Source organism: Rhinoderma darwinii, chromosome 7, assembly GCF_050947455.1.
Source record: "Rhinoderma darwinii isolate aRhiDar2 chromosome 7, aRhiDar2.hap1, whole genome shotgun sequence".
In the NCBI taxonomy this organism is placed as follows: domain Eukaryota; kingdom Metazoa; phylum Chordata; class Amphibia; order Anura; family Rhinodermatidae; genus Rhinoderma; species Rhinoderma darwinii.
In genome coordinates this window covers 7,011,842-7,027,861 of record NC_134693.1, presented here as the reverse complement: position 1 = coordinate 7,027,861, position 16,020 = coordinate 7,011,842, and the positions used below count along the sequence as shown (strand labels likewise).

The window sequence follows — 16,020 nt, the reverse complement described above, 5'->3', positions numbered from 1 at the left end:
GGGATAGGTTTAAGTCCTAGTCCTGAGACCTGCATCTATCAAACATTTACGGCATGTCCCGTGAAAATGGCATAAATGTTGGGAATACCCCATACATGTCAACCGTCCCGGATTCAGTGGAACAGTCCCGGATTCCCGGGTGGCATGTCCCGCTGTCAACTGTATCTGCGTACTCAGGACGCAGATACAGTGGAACCCAATTCTGCAGCAGGGAACCATCAGCTCCCTGCTTCAGAATTAGTTCAGAGCGGAGGAGCAGAGGGAGCTCCTCCGCTCGCCGAGGACTCCCCAGGCACAGAGCTACTTTAAGCGTTGTGCTCGGGGAAGCCCTTGACGTCACTGTCCATATATGGACAATGACGTTAGTGGCTACTGTTTGAGCGGAATCCCCGTTCTGTGTGGAAGGCACTGTGCGAGCATGATACTGTGTGGGCTGAACCGGGTGTGTATGGGCGGGGATTGAGCAGGATTAGAGGTGTGGCTTCAAAGAAAAATAAAGTTGTCACTCTTTGTGATACTTGAAAGTTGGGAGGTATGGGTACCCATTTAAAAAACAGAATTCTAAATGTGATTTTTGTTTTTGGATCTGAGGTCTAATTGCTTGTTATAGGCCGAATATTAAGAGATTTTTTAATGACCACGTGCAGGTGCAGTGTTGCCATGGGGACCTTGTGTAGATCCAAATCAACATCCATATCAATGTCCACACATAATACCAGTCAGGTCGGTTGTGGATATTGATGTAGATGGTGATTTCAGTCCAGATAAGATTTCCATGATAATATTTCTGTAATGATCTGAATGTTCCTGTCTAGGATTCTGTCACAGCCGAGTAATTCTTCGCTGTCTCTTTATCTGACCCATGAATTACCGTCTTACTATGTATTTGCCTTGTAGGGGGACGACATTCACTTTGAGTTCCTGACTGAGCCTTGGCATTCGTCCGCCATCACAGGACTGAGTGTCTGTATCCGCAAACCTCTGATCGCCACCTGTTCACTGGACCACTCTGTTCGCATCTGGAACTACGAGAACAAGTACTGACATTGTATAACTAGTATATATCCATTCTGTGTATAAGATGAAAGTGTATGTTCACCTTTCAACATTACAGTTTATATAGCTGAGTAACTTTATAATACATTACATCACTTATCTTCTACTGTTTCTAAACTCCAGCCTGCATTATACTTCAGAGCTGCACTCACCGTTCTGCAAGTTTTTACTGGAAACTGTCAGGAAGTTGGTCGTCAGTCATACCCCTAAAACCTTAGCTGAACTCCTATAATGTAAGTTTCAGTTCGTTATTCATACATTAGATGACGGTATAGTGCTTGATGTAAAGATGACACTTCCCTGAATGCAAATCACCCTGAGCAGGCTATGTACAGACACTGAACAAGCAGGGAATACTGTGAGATTTTAGTTCTAATGAATGCAGCTCTGAAATATTATACAAGATAAGTAATGTAATGTATGTATACAGTGACTCCACCAGCAGAATAGTGAGCGCAGCTCTGGAGTATAATACAGGATGTAACTCAGGGTCAGTACAGGATAAGTAATGTATGTACACAGTGACTCCACCAGCAGAATAGTGAGTGCAGCTCTGGAGTATAATACAGGATGTAACTCAGGATCAGTACAGGATAAGTAATGTAATGTATGTATACAGTGACTCCACCAGTAGAATAGTGAGCGCAGCTCTGGAGTATAATACAGGATGTAACTCAGGATCAGTACAGGATAAGTAATGTAATGTATGTACACAGTGACTCCACCAGCAGAATAGTGAGCGCAGCTCTGGAGTATAATACAGGATGTAACTCAGGATCAGTACAGGATAAGTAATGTAACGTATGTACACAGTGACTCGACCAGCAGAATAGCGAGCGCAGCTCTGGAGTATAATACAGGATGTAACTCAGGATCAGTACAGGATAAGTAATGTATGTACACAGTGACTCCACCGGCAGAATAGTGAGTGCAGCTCTGGAGTATAATACAGGATGTAACTCAGGATCAGTACAGGATAAGTAATGTAATGTATGTACACAGTGACTCCACCAGCAGAATAGTGAGCGCAGCTCTGGAGTATAATACAGGATGTAACTCAGGATCAGTACAGGATAAGTAATGTAACGTATGTACACAGTGACTCCACCAGCAGAATAGTGAGTGCAGCTCTAGAGTATAATACAGGATGTAACTCAGGATCAGTACAGGGTAAGTAATGTAATGTATGTACACAGTGACTCCACCAGCAGAATAGTGAGTGCAGCTCTGGAGTATAATACAGGATGTAACTCAGGATCAGTACAGGATAAGTAATGTATGTACACAGTGACTCCACCAGCAGAATAGTGAGTGCAGCTCTGGAGTATAATACAGGATATAACTCAGGATCAGAACAGGATAAGTAATGTAATGTATGTACACACTGACTCCACCAGCAGAATAGTGAGTGCAGCTCTGGAGTATAATACAGGATGTAACTCAGGATCAGTACAGGAGAAGTAATGTATGTACACAGTGACCGCACCAGCAGAATAGTGAGTTCAGCTCCAGAGTATAATACAGGATGTAACTCAGGATGAGTACAGGATAAGTAATGTAATGTATGTACACAGTGACTCCACCAGCAGAATAGTGAGTGCAGCTCTGGAGTATAATACAGGATGTAACTCAGGATCAGTACAGGATAAGTAATGTATTTACAAACAAACATATTTTTATGTAGATTCATGTTTTATGTAAAATAATGTTTAAAGTGTGACATAAACTTTAAGGCTGGAGCTGTATCACAGGTTAGTAGGTTCTCCTCCTGATTGTGTATCACGTCATGTTAGGTTGGCATACAGTACATGGCACAGATCATGCAGCCCCTGGTTGAGGTGGAGTCTTGGAGATGGTTTGTTTGATGATTCTTTCCTGTTGATCGGCAGCTCTCTGGATCTGTACAAGGATTTCCAGGAGGAAGCATTCAGCATCTCGCTGCACCCGTCCGGATTATACGTTCTGGTGGGATTTTCTGACAAGTTACGGCTAATGAACCTGCTGATTGACGATATCCGGCCGTTCAAAGAATTCACAGTCCGTGGATGTAAAGAGGTGACGCATATTCTGGATATAGTGATTTCCCATCATTTACTAGTAAATCACAAGTCAGCGCAGCTCGTTAATGATGTCTCTTTACGTAAACAGATATTGGCTAATTTGTATTACAATGTGGCGGCCATTCCTGCAAAAGTGACAACTGGTCCCTCTGCCATATTGGTTGTCACTTTTGCAGTAGCTCCTCAGCAGCTGATGACCGACTGACACTTTCTCGTTCTGTACAAAAATTTAGATCAATGCGGCGGCGGATCCGGTTATCACTTTTGTAAAAGATGGAAAAATGTAATTCGCGCCGACTGCTTATATTATGTCATTTTTTTAAGGCTTCATTAAAATAAAGCTCAATAATTGGATAATGAAAAGTTCTGCAGCTTTCCCATATGCTTTGTGGTTCAATTCCTCACCATTTTAAAGATCTCTGCCTACTGTCAGTGAATTCCAGTTTACATTCAAATGCTAAAAAACCTATGTCCTTCTTCTGACCTAATCCTATCCACACCACTGAAGGGTTTGCTACAATGTATCTGTGTCAGCGATCCAGGCACCTCTGGCAATCAGCGGCATGAAGGGGGTGCGGCCCTTGCTTGTTCCGTATTTCTTTCATTGTTTACTCAGGCACAGCGCCATACATTTGGTTGTGGTTGTGCCTGGTACTGCAGCTCACAGCTTCTCAGGACCATCCACAGCCCAAATTACAGAACTGTCTCAGAATAAATAAAAGAGGGCACACGGCACTCGCTGGAACACCACGGCCCCCTTCTTGCAGCTGATTAAAGGGGATGCCAGGAGTGTAACCCCCCAGCCCAGATCAGATATCCTAAGGAAAATCCCTTTAAATATTTCCTGTTGCTGGTAATGAATTGTCTCTTACTGTACTGATATGTTGCAACAAGGCCTCAGCTGTGTGAGCACGTCTACGACTGCACAGGTTTTCAAACACTTTTTCCATTCACTGACAGTAAACAGAGATCTAGAAAGTGGTAAGGAACTGAAACACAGTATATTAGAAAATGAAGCTTTATGTACTGGACGAGATCTTTGCGTTTTAGTTGGAAATGCTCCTAATACATTTGGTTGCTCATTCACGTGAGACCCTGAGTGTTACAACTGTGGTCTGTTGGGCTTCAGCTCTTATGATCCTTTTCTCGTGTCCTTTTATTGTCCTTCCAGTTCTTGCCGGGTCGATACTCCGCTTTTATGGTCCAGTTAACTTGCATTTCATTTTGTAACTCGGGAGATTACAGTAAATAACTGTGATACCAGTCCCGGCGACATTATCCCTACGTGGTCCCCTCTGATCACCGTTCTCTCTCGTTGCAGTGCGTTTTTAGTCACGGGGGACACCTTTTCGCTGCTGTCAATGGCAACGTCATCCATATTTACTCCACCACAACCTTCGAGAATATAATAAATCTGAAAGGCCACAACGGAAAGGTACGTCCTCCCCCATTGTCTGATTCTGTCTGCAATCATTAGGGATTCCCGGTCTGGGATAAGACGTCACTCGTGTCTCTCAATGTAAAGAGAAAACTTCCATTCAATGGCGGCCGTGGATTTCAGTGAACGGCAGCGGAGCAGATTGGAGAACCGCAGAGTTTATCAGGGAATTTGTCTGTGCCACACCTTATTACATCCTACGCCATTCCTAATATCAGTAGGATCGTGACTTGTATTATGTCTTGTGGGCTCAGGTGCGCTCCGTGGCCTGGAGCGTGGATGACAGTAAGCTGGTGTCCTGCGGTCTGGACGGAGCCGTCTACGAGTGGAGCTCACTGACCGGTAAGAGGGAATCCGAGTGTGTACTGAAATCCTGCAACTACAGCTGCGTGGCCCTGTCCCCCGACTCCAAAACCATCTTCGCTGTTGGGTCTGATCAGACGCTGAAGGAGATTAGTGATTCACAGGTAAAGGTTTCTTATGTATTCATGGCTGTATACTACTATTTTTTATTCATGACATCGCAGTATATACATTTACCGAGGACTGAGGATATTAATGAGGCACCGGCGGCTCGATGACATCATCAGGTTCCAAGGACTGAGACCCCAGACTCTGAGTGATGCCCCCAAACCTGTAAAACTAGATCTAAGCCCTCGAGTTGTCACCTGGTGTCAAATTGTGTTCCAAAATGTTAATTCGGCCATTTATTAATTACCGCATATCTATTTCTGGAAAAGTTAGACGACAATCATTATGGCTGCCATCTTTCCTAGAGCCCTGAATGGCGAATCTATCTAGTTGTGGAGGGAGGGGGATGAATCACTGCATAGCTGTATTTCCTCTCAGGTGTCTGGGAAAGCTGGGTGTTTCACTGTAATGTCCAGCGTGTCAATGTTATATAAAACGCTGTCAAATTTAAGAGAGAAGATGATGGAGCCTCACACTGCATTATTGTCAATGGCTTCCTTATGCACACTCGTCCTGGTCGTGTACGGCGACTATTACCCAGACACCAGGACACTTGGACGGACACTCAGATTAAGTGTCCTGCGTTCCCGGTCAAGCATCACCAATTAATGGGAAGCAAATGTGTGTATTAATAGAGATGCAGAGTTATTATAACCTCCACCTTGTATCCATGTCAGATACGGGAAGCGCCATTCTTTGATGTGACGTATACGACCGTTGCCATCTCTCATTCTGGACGCATGGTTTTCACCGGCACATCTACCGGGACTGTGCGCTCCATGAAATATCCACTACCCCTTCACCGGGAATACAATGAGTACCAGGCCCACGCCGGACCAGTCACCAGGGTAAGAGCAGGGACTTCGGTCCATGTATATTCAGCTCTGGTATTCCACCCCTTACAGCTTCTGTCTCCATACATTTCCAGTATCGTCTCTTACGCACTATATAACCCAAAGTATGTGCACCCCCCTCCTAATTATCAAGTTCAGGTATTTCAGTCACATCCATTACAAACAGGAGCATAAAATCAAGCACACAGCCATGTCATCTCCGAAGACAAACAAAGACATTTTACACAACTGTGGCTTCCAACTTTGTGGTAACAGTTTGGGGTTCGTCCCTTTCCTGTTCCAGCATGACTGCGCCCCAGTGCACACAGCGAGCTCCATAAAGACATGGGGTGAGGAGATTGGGGTGGAGGAACTCAGATGGCTACACAGATCCCGAACCTCAGCCACGGCCAACACCATTGGGATGAATTGGACCGGCCATTGCGAGCCCGACCTTCTCCCCAACAACAGGGCCTGACCCCACAAATGGGCACAAATTCCCACAGACACCCCAAAATCTTGTCAAATCCCTCCCAGAAAAGCGGGGGCTGTTATACCGCAAAAGGGGCCCAACTCCATGGATTTGGAATGAGATGTCCAACAAGCTCATACGGTATGATGGTCAGGGGTCCACATACTTTTGACCACATAGCGAGTATCGGTGCTTGGATTTACCATTAATAATATATTGCCTCCCGATCCACTTATGTGACTTTCTTTCAGCTGGCGGTGACATACGATGACCAGAATCTCCTGTCCATTTCTGAAGACGGATGCCTTATAGTGTGGAAAATCTCTGACAAAGAGGGCCGCGGCCTGAAGCGGGATAAAGAACTGACATATGCAGAGGAAGTCCTTATTACCAAGTCAGACCTGGAGGAGAAGGTGAGGATCAACATCAGACCACCTCAATGCTGTCAACTGAGGCTCTAACCTATATATATAGATCTATATGAATGATGGAACCCCTACATGTCAGGGGCCAGACACACAAGCATGAATCTCGTCCGTGACGGCCATCACACCGACACATGTCCTATTTTCCTGCGTGTTACGCGTCCCTCCATAGGTTGTAGTCTGTGGGGGATCCGTGACAACGCGTTCCCGCACAGGTCGACCTCGGACGTGGAAAAAGGCAGTTTTTCACGTCCGAGTTGGGCTACGTTCGTGTGAATGTAGCCTAAGGAAAACATTTATTCCATTTAAGCCATATACAAAGTGTCTTACATTGACAAGTAATGGTGGGGGGGGGGGGGCCGTCGGGGGGGGGGGGGGCGTTTGGGGGGGGCCGTTTCGGGGGGGCCGTCGGGGGAGGGGGGGTGTCGGGTGGGGGGGTGTCGGGTGGGGGGGCCCATCGGGGGTCACGAGAGCGGGGGTCTGTGAGGTAGAGAGTGGGACATGCAGAGACACACATCTTACCTGCAGTGCAGCTGGTCTTCAAGATGGCGCCTGCTCTCTCCCTGCAAACAGCTGCTCTGCTCTGTCTGACTCTGACCTGCGTCTGCGCAGGACAGAGCCATAGTGCAAAGTCAATGGGACGGGTCCCGTTCATTGACTCCTATGGACTGAGCTGCCGTATTCCATGTCTGTATGTGTCGTTAATCGACACATACAGAAATGGAAAAAAAAATGGCAGCCCCCATAGGGAAGAAAAAGTGTAAAAATAAAAAAAAGTAACACACAAACACACAAATTAATACAAACGTTTTTAATAAAACACTAACATCAAACTGATATAAAAATTTTTTTTTGGGTGACACTGTTCCTTTAAAGGCGAACTCCACTCAATAGCTGAAACCACAATATGGGGTCAAGAGGACCCCAGGAAGGATCATTAGCCAGGGCACCTAGGGGCACCACCCAGTGGTGGAATTCACCTTTAAAGTCTATGTAAGCCTTTGAATGGCAATTTTTTTCTTTTTTTTAATAAAAATGTCAGTCAGTGTGATTGGTGCTACTTTATAAATAGTTTTTGTTAGAAAATTATTTTAACTTTTTGGGATACAGCTGCTTTGTATTCTCTATACAGAGCAGCTGTATCTTTCGCTATGGCCTGAATCCGTCGGTCCTGCGTGGAACTTAGATGAGATAGATTATAGGTGGATCCTGCGTGTCATAGACATGCAGGACCCTCTGACACTGAACCCGTTAGTCCCGCGGACCTGAGGGATTCAGGTCATAGCTCACGATACGTCTGCTCCGTATAGAGAATACAGAGCAGCTATATCTCAAAAAGTAAAAATTACTTTTAATTAAAACTGTTTATAGAGTTGCACTAATCACACAGACTGACCTTTTTATAAAAAAAAAAATGGCATTCAAAGGTTTACATAGGTTCAAGAGTACCTATCATAATAGAAAACTTCTGACATGTCATATTGTGCTGAAACCCCCACCGATCTCTGAAACGAAGAGACAAAAACAGAGCTGAGCGCTGCGGCCATTATTGGGCTCATAGAAAGTCTAAAGGCCCGAACACCACTAACCCCACAAATCTGAGGGCCAGCAAAGCAGAGACGATCAGAACCGCAGGGGCACAGCACTCAGCGGAGTATTTCCGCCCCTTCGTTTCAGCGATCAGTGGGGTCTCTGAACCTGGACCCCCACCAATCAAAACTTTCTGACATGTCCTTATGATGTATCTGACGTTTTCGGAGAGGATAGAGACACTTTAAGGATAGAAGGTTTAGTTGAGGGCATTTTCACTGTGCATACTACAATGTGATCCTACAAACTATAAAGGCCACATTAGTTATTAGAAGTTACCCAGAGACTCAGCAGGACTGGAGAATAATCTACCATTGTCGTAAGTATGTGCCCCTGCAATTGGTTGTCTCCTTGCATTATTGAGCAGTGTGACCAGTGAGTAAAATATTTTTGGGGTTTACAACAGAACCAGGTAATGCTAGAACTGAAGACACGTGTTGAGGAACTGAAAATGGAGAGTGAGTATCAGCTCCGACTGAAAGACATGAACTACAACGAGAAATTAAAAGAGCTAACGGAGAAATTTATCCAAGAAATGGAGGTTCTGAAAACAACAAATCAGGTATGAGATGTGTGACCCACGGGTATGAGATATGTGTGACCCCCGGGTATGATATGTGTGACCCCCAGGTATGATATGAGTGACCCACGGGTATGAGATGTGTGACCCCCAGGTATGATATGTGTGACCCCCAGGTATGATATGTGTGACCCACGGGTATGATATGTGTGACCCCCAGGTATGATATGTGTGACCCACAGGTATGATATGTGTGACCCACAGGTATGAGATGTGTGACCCCCAGGTATGATATGTGTGACCCCCAGGTATGATATGTGTGACCCACAGGTATGATATGAGTGACCCACGGGTATGATATGTGTGACCCCCAGGTATGATATGTGTGACCCCCGGGTATGATATGTGTGACCCCCAGGTATGATATGTGTGACCCACAGGTATGATATGTGTGACCCACAGGTATGAGATGTGTGACCCACAGGTATGATATGTGTGACCCCCAGGTATGATATGTGTGACCCACAGGTATGATATGTGTGACCCACAGGTATGAGATATGTGACTCACAGGTATGAGATATGTGACCCACAAGTATGAGATATGTGACCCACAGGTATGAGATATGTGACCCCCAGGTATGAGATATGTGACCCCCAGGTATGAGATATGTGACCCACAGGTATGAGATATGTGACCCACAGGTATGAGATATGTGACCCACAGGTATGAGATATATGACCCACAGGTATGAGTTGTGTGACCCACGGGTATGAGATATGTGACCCACAGGTATGAGATATGTGACCCACAGGTATGAGATATGTGACCCACAGGTATGAGATATGTGACCCACGGGTATGAGATATGTGACCCACAGGTATGAGATGTGTGACCCACGGGTATGAGATGTATGACCCCCGGGTATGAGATATGTGACCCACGGGTATGAGATATGTGACCCACGGGTATGAGATGTATGACCCCCGGGTATGAGATATGTGACCCACGGGTATGAGATATGTGACCCCCGGGTATGAGATATGTGACCCACAGGTATGATATGTGTGACCCACGGGTATGAGATATGTGACCCACGGGTATGAGATATGTGACCCACGGGTATGATATGTGTGACTCACAGGTATGATATGTGTGACCCCCGGGTATGATATGTGTGACCCCCAGGTATGATATGTGTGACCCACAGGTATGATATGTGTGACCCACAGGTATGAGATGTGTGACCCACGGGTATGATATGTGTGACCCCCGGGTATGAGATATGTGACTCCCGGGTATGAGATGTGTGACCCACAGGTATGAGATATGTGACTCCCGGGTATGAGATGTGTGACCCCCAGGTATGATATGTGTGACCCACAGGTATGAGATATGTGACTCCCGGGTATGAGATATGTGACCCACAGGTATGAGATATGTGACCCACAGGTATGAGATATGTGACCCACGGGTATGATATACGTGACACACAGGTATGAGATGTGTGACCCACGGGTATGATATGTGTGACCCACAGGTATGAGATATGTGTGACCCACAGGTATGAGATATGTGACCCACAGGTATGAGATGTGTGACCCACGGGTATGAGATATGTGACCCACAGGTATGAGATATGTGACCCACAGGTATGATATGTGTGACTCCCGGGTATGATATGTGTGACCCACAGGTATGAGATGTGTGACCCACAGGTATGAGATATGTGACCCACAGGTATGATATGTGTGACCCACGGGTATGAGATGTGTGACCCACAGGTATGAGATATGTGACTCCCGGGTATGAGATGTGTGACCCCCAGGTATGATATGTGTGACCCACAGGTATGAGATATGTGACTCCCGGGTATGAGATGTGTGACCCCCAGGTATGATATGTGTGACCCACAGGTATGAGATGTGTGACCCCCAGGTATGATATGTGTGACCCACAGGTATGAGATATGTGACCCACAGGTATGAGATATGTGACCCACAAGTATGACATATGTGATCCACAGGTATGAGATATGTGACCCACGGGTATGATATGTGTGACCCACGGGTATGAGATGTGTGACCCACGGGTATGATATGTGTGACCCACAGGTATGAGATATGTGTGACCCACAGGTATGAGATATGTGACCCACAGGTATGAGATGTGTGACCCACGGGTATGAGATATGTGACCCACAGGTATGATATGTGTGACCCACGGGTATGAGATGTATGACCCCCGGGTATGAGATATGTGACCCACAGGTATGATATGTGTGACCCACGAGTATGAGATATGTGACCCACGGGTATGAGATATGTGACCCACAGGTATGAGATATGTGACCCACGGGTATGAGATGTGTGACCCACGGGTATGAGATATGTGACCCACGGGTATGAGATGTGTGACCCACGGGTATGAGATATGTGACCCATACCCCATAATCTTCATCCAATATCATCTAAGTAAAGGGACCTCATGTGTCACCTTCCCCCGTCATTCAGGTATTAAAAGTTGAAGCCGAGAAACAGGAGGTGAAACACCAGGATGAGTTGTCACAAGTGATAGAGAAACAGTCCCGGGAGCTGCAGGATCTAGGTACAGGCCATTATCATCAATGTCACCTGTAAATATAAATCCGTGTGTTTTTCATCTTGTCAGGTTGTTTATAATTCCAATCCGGCTTTTAATAGTAAGACCTGGTACTGGGAAAGCTGGGTGACAACCAATATGGCCGCCGTTATAGCCCGGCATCCTGAATGGGAAACGTGCCTAGTTCCTCAGTACAATGTATCAGTCTCGAGTCCACGGAGAATTGTCTAGACTGAATAGAACTGTAGCAAACCCTCAGCTGTGAGAGGTAATATGTCTGCACAGGTTTTTAGCCTCTGGCCGCAAACAAATATGTTTACATTCACTGATAGCAAGCAGAGCTCTTGAAAATAAGGAGGAATTGAAACAAAAAGTATAAGGAAATTTTCATTATAAATTGATTACCTTTTCCTATCCAACACGTGTTTGTCTTTTTTATCACTGGGACGCCCCCGGTCACTACGTGTTTGGTGGGAATACCCCTTTAGCTGGCCGCAGGCATTACATTTTAGCCGATATCGACAGGATCTGTCAACAGTATATTGGACCTGGCCAAGAGTCGCCCAACAAGAGAAAAAAATCGAAACGTTTGAGTTTTTACCTGGCGGATCGCTTGTTTCGCCCGGAGATGAGAGGCTCCCCCATCCCCCACCATTAATAAAACATCTGTTCTCGGCCAAGCCAAACCGAGATATAATGGGAGGTCGGGGCAATCGTTCGGTCAGCACCTGCCTCGTGTCTGTGAATGGCGACCTTGGCCTGCGGATCTTATACCTCGGCTTTTCCCTTCAGAGACAGCAAATAATCAGAAGCTGCTGCTGGAGTATGAGAAGTACCAGGAGCTGCAGGTGAAATCCCAGCGGATGCAGGAGGACGATGAGCGGCAGCTGCATGAACTGGAGGAGAGTAAGAGCCAGGCCTTGGAGGAACTGACCGAACATTACGAGGCGAAACTACACGAGAAGGCGTCCCAGCTGCAGCAGGTGAGAGCTACGGCCCGTACCCGGGGTCTACATAGACATCTGTCTACATTACAGGGGCTTTCCGGGACTGTCATATTAATGGGCTGTCCTTAGCCAGGCACAGCGCCATACATTGGGTTGTGGCTACGCCTGGTATTACAACTCCAATATCTCAAAAGAAGGGAATATTCGGCTTGCGCCACTCATGGACAGGCGCTGTGTCTGGAATGGCACCACAGCCCCATTTAAATAAATTTATAGGTTCAGTGCTTGGTATTGCTTCATGAAAAAGTGGAAAGGGTCGCCCAAAGAAACCAATCACATAATGAAGGTAGACAATAAAAACAAACAGCCGATTGGTGGAAACATTTTTTTTTTCAGTTTTCTTTGTAAATTGAACATGGTAAGGACAGGGTTGTTTTTTTTTTTATAGCCTCTGGATGGTTTCCATTCACTGGCAGCAAGCAGTGATCCTGAAAACGGTGAGGAATTGAAGCACAAAATAGATCAGCGTGTATATGACAGGGCTGGAGAAATCTTAGCAGCCAGGTGACCGGTGAGCCGAGAAATTTGTTTGATAGTCGATAGTAAAAGGTTCAGTAAAAGTCGTCTGGTGTGATGTGAAGTCCGCAGCGCCCATGCCGGGTGTAGAGGGAGACGTGGCACTTCTCACCAGCGGTCCACGGGCCGGGGAATCGTACAATGTGGTAACGGGTGACGTTCTTCTCAGGCTCAGGATGAAGCTCGCCAGCAGCTGAGAGAATTCGAAGAAACAAAGAAGCAAATAGAAGAGGATGGAGACCGAGAGATCCAGGACATCAAGATCAAATATGAGCGGCGCCTGCGCGAGGAGAGGGAGGTGTCGCTGCGACTAAAGGGGGAGAGCGGAATTATGAGGAAAAAGGTAAAATATTTATATATGAACAGTCAAGAATCAGGAACCACCAACGAGTTGTCGCCCTCCATGTATGAGACCCACTCAACAAGGTCATTATTTCTGGTAACTATTTGGAGGGAAACACAACTGTAAGTAACAAGTGATCTGTTCCCCGTGTCCATTACAATAACGTAACAATAAGGGCTCGTCCACACACAACGGAATCGCTGCAGAAAATGTCTGCAGCAATTCCAGCGCAAACAGCAGACATTCCGCTGCGGCAAAAACGCACCGTTTCCTTTACGGCAGAAAATGGTGCGGAAATTGCTGCGTTCTTCCCAATGTTGGGGGATGGTGACGTCTCCTCTGAAAAACCTCAGCAAATCCGTCCACTTTCCGCAGCAGAAATTGACGTGCCGCGGTCTGAGATATACGCACCGCAGGTCAATTTCTGCTCAGAATTTTTCCGCAGCGTGTGGATGGGATTTGTTACATCACACCCACTTTGCTGTATTTTGCTGCGGTTTTTCCATCCTCAACTCCGGACTGAAAAAAACGCAGCAATTCCGCAACGTGTGAATGAGCCCTAAGAATCGGGACCACCCAGGATCCCCCTGCAAAGATGATAACACGTGCAATGCAAAAACCTGCCGAGCACTAACATTAAAACATGCAGCATATAAAAGTGCGGGTCATAATACGAGCTGCTGATATCAGTCACATGATGGACTCCTGTCCCCGCTGTATTGTGTGATACCAGGGAACAATAGATTGTGCTTGGTTGCATGTAGATGAGACAATTGTTCTTCATTTATTGTCATCTACTGTTTTCTTAAAGGGAAACTGCGGCAAAAAACAGTTGTCAAAGGTAGTGGGTGACACGGCCAAATGACCACCAAGCTGCGGAGATCTGGCCATGTCACTTCCACCACTCGGACACAGGACACTGGCAGCACTGAGGGTATGTTCACACAGCCTATTTTCTGCAGTTTTTCGGGCCATAAACGCCAGAAAAAACGGCTGAAAAATCGGAAGCAGAACGTCTCCAAAAAGCTGCCCATTGATTTCAATGGGAAAAACGGCTTTCTGTTCCAATCGGCCGTTTTTTTTACGCGGCCGTTTTGAAAAACGGCCGTGTAAAAAAACAGCCACGAAAAAGAAGTGCAGGACACTTCTTGGGACGTTTTTGGAGCAGTTTTTCATTGACTCTATTGAAAACAGCTAAAAAAATGGCCGTAAAATATGCAGCGAAAAACGCAGCGAAAATCGCGTGTGGCTTAAAAAAGTTCTGAAAATCAGGAGCTGTTTTCCCTTGAAAACTGCTCCGTATTTTCAGACGTTTTTGACTCAGTGTGTGAACATAGCCTTAGGGGAATATGGCTGCCAGTCCGCAGCTCTGGTCTGTGGAGTCCGTGGTAGGTCATTTAGAGGGGCGGCGGGAGACAGGGGGTGTGCGGTAGGACATATTGTAATATTTAGGGCACATCAGTGTTGGGGACCATAGATCTGGTAGGAAATGACTAGTCTAATCCTCTGACACTTCTCCCCTGTAGTTCAGCAGTCTGCAGAAAGACATTGAAGAACGTGCGGCTGACATAGAGAGGATGAAGATGGAGGAGCAGAAGCTGCAGGGTGTCATCAAGTCTCTGGATAAAGACATTCAGGGGCTGAAGAGAGAGATTCAGGAGAGGGATGAGACCATACAGGACAAGGTGAGCCCAGGTCGCAGGTTGGGGAACATTATTAGCAGGTTTGTCCCCTCTGCACTGTCCAATGAGTAGATTTTTATAGAATCAAGATCTCTGCTTGCTGTTAGTGATTGGACACATGTGAAAGACTTGTTACAGTGTATTAGAGCTGTGCCACCTGTGTCAGTTGACCTCTGGAGGTAAACGAGAATGTTCTCATTCACTGACTGCAAACAGAGTTCTTATAAATGACAAGAAATTGAAACAAAGTCTATTAGAAAGTTACAGAACTTTTTCATTTCCAATGATTTAGATTTACATAAACTGTCTTTCCCCTGAGCTCACACCCAGATGTCTCTGTCACTTATCATCCAGGAGAAGAGAATCTACGATCTGAAGAGGAAGAACCAAGAGCTGGAGAAATTCAAATTTGTTCTGGATTATAAAATCAAAGAACTGAAGAAGCAGATTGAGCCCCGAGAAAACGAGATCAAGGAGATGAAGGAGCAGATCCAGGAGGTGACCGCTCCGAGCCAACCACAAGCTATAGATGTTGTTTTAAAGGGGTTCTCTGCTTTGGACAATGTAATTTTGGTAGAAAATGACCCTGAAGATAAGCTGATCATAGGGTGTCCCCCGGCTGCGACCCCTGTGATCATCTGTGATCTGTGGGAAACCTGGCAGCAAATGTTCAATTCTCTGCAGCGCCACCACAGGTGAATTGAAGCATTACACAGTGTCCATTCATATCCATATCAATGGTCATTCCATGCCGGGTCCTCCAGAGAGAGAGAGACGCTCTTTGTACCTGCTCTTCACATTGGCTAATAGATCCAGAAAAGGGGACCCCCCTCTATTTCCTCAAAATGACATCACAAAAGGGTTTTCTAAACCAGACGACCCAATTTAAACCTGGGGTTCCCATGATTTTATTTCTCACCTTGGGGGTCCACATTCAAAGTCATGGAATCTTCCTGCTTTGGGCCAGCCATTTTTTCTTAACCTGTGATTAGAACAGGCACGGCGT

General features: G+C 46.0%; 1 protein-coding gene across 1 annotated transcript in view; it reads left to right on the top strand.

The window, feature by feature from the left end:
- CFAP57 (cilia and flagella associated protein 57) overlaps nt 1–16,020 on the top strand; it is a 29,646-nt gene that overhangs the window by 7,850 nt on the left and 5,776 nt on the right. The window contains exons 7-18 of the mRNA XM_075832672.1: nt 898–1,037; nt 2,946–3,111; nt 4,438–4,551; nt 4,809–5,021; nt 5,703–5,873; nt 6,582–6,743; nt 8,752–8,907; nt 11,379–11,472; nt 12,259–12,449; nt 13,159–13,332; nt 14,859–15,017; nt 15,369–15,512. Of these exons, the coding sequence (XP_075688787.1) occupies nt 898–1,037; nt 2,946–3,111; nt 4,438–4,551; nt 4,809–5,021; nt 5,703–5,873; nt 6,582–6,743; nt 8,752–8,907; nt 11,379–11,472; nt 12,259–12,449; nt 13,159–13,332; nt 14,859–15,017; nt 15,369–15,512 (1,884 nt within the window). The remainder of the gene's footprint in view (nt 1–897; nt 1,038–2,945; nt 3,112–4,437; nt 4,552–4,808; nt 5,022–5,702; nt 5,874–6,581; nt 6,744–8,751; nt 8,908–11,378; nt 11,473–12,258; nt 12,450–13,158; nt 13,333–14,858; nt 15,018–15,368; nt 15,513–16,020) is intronic.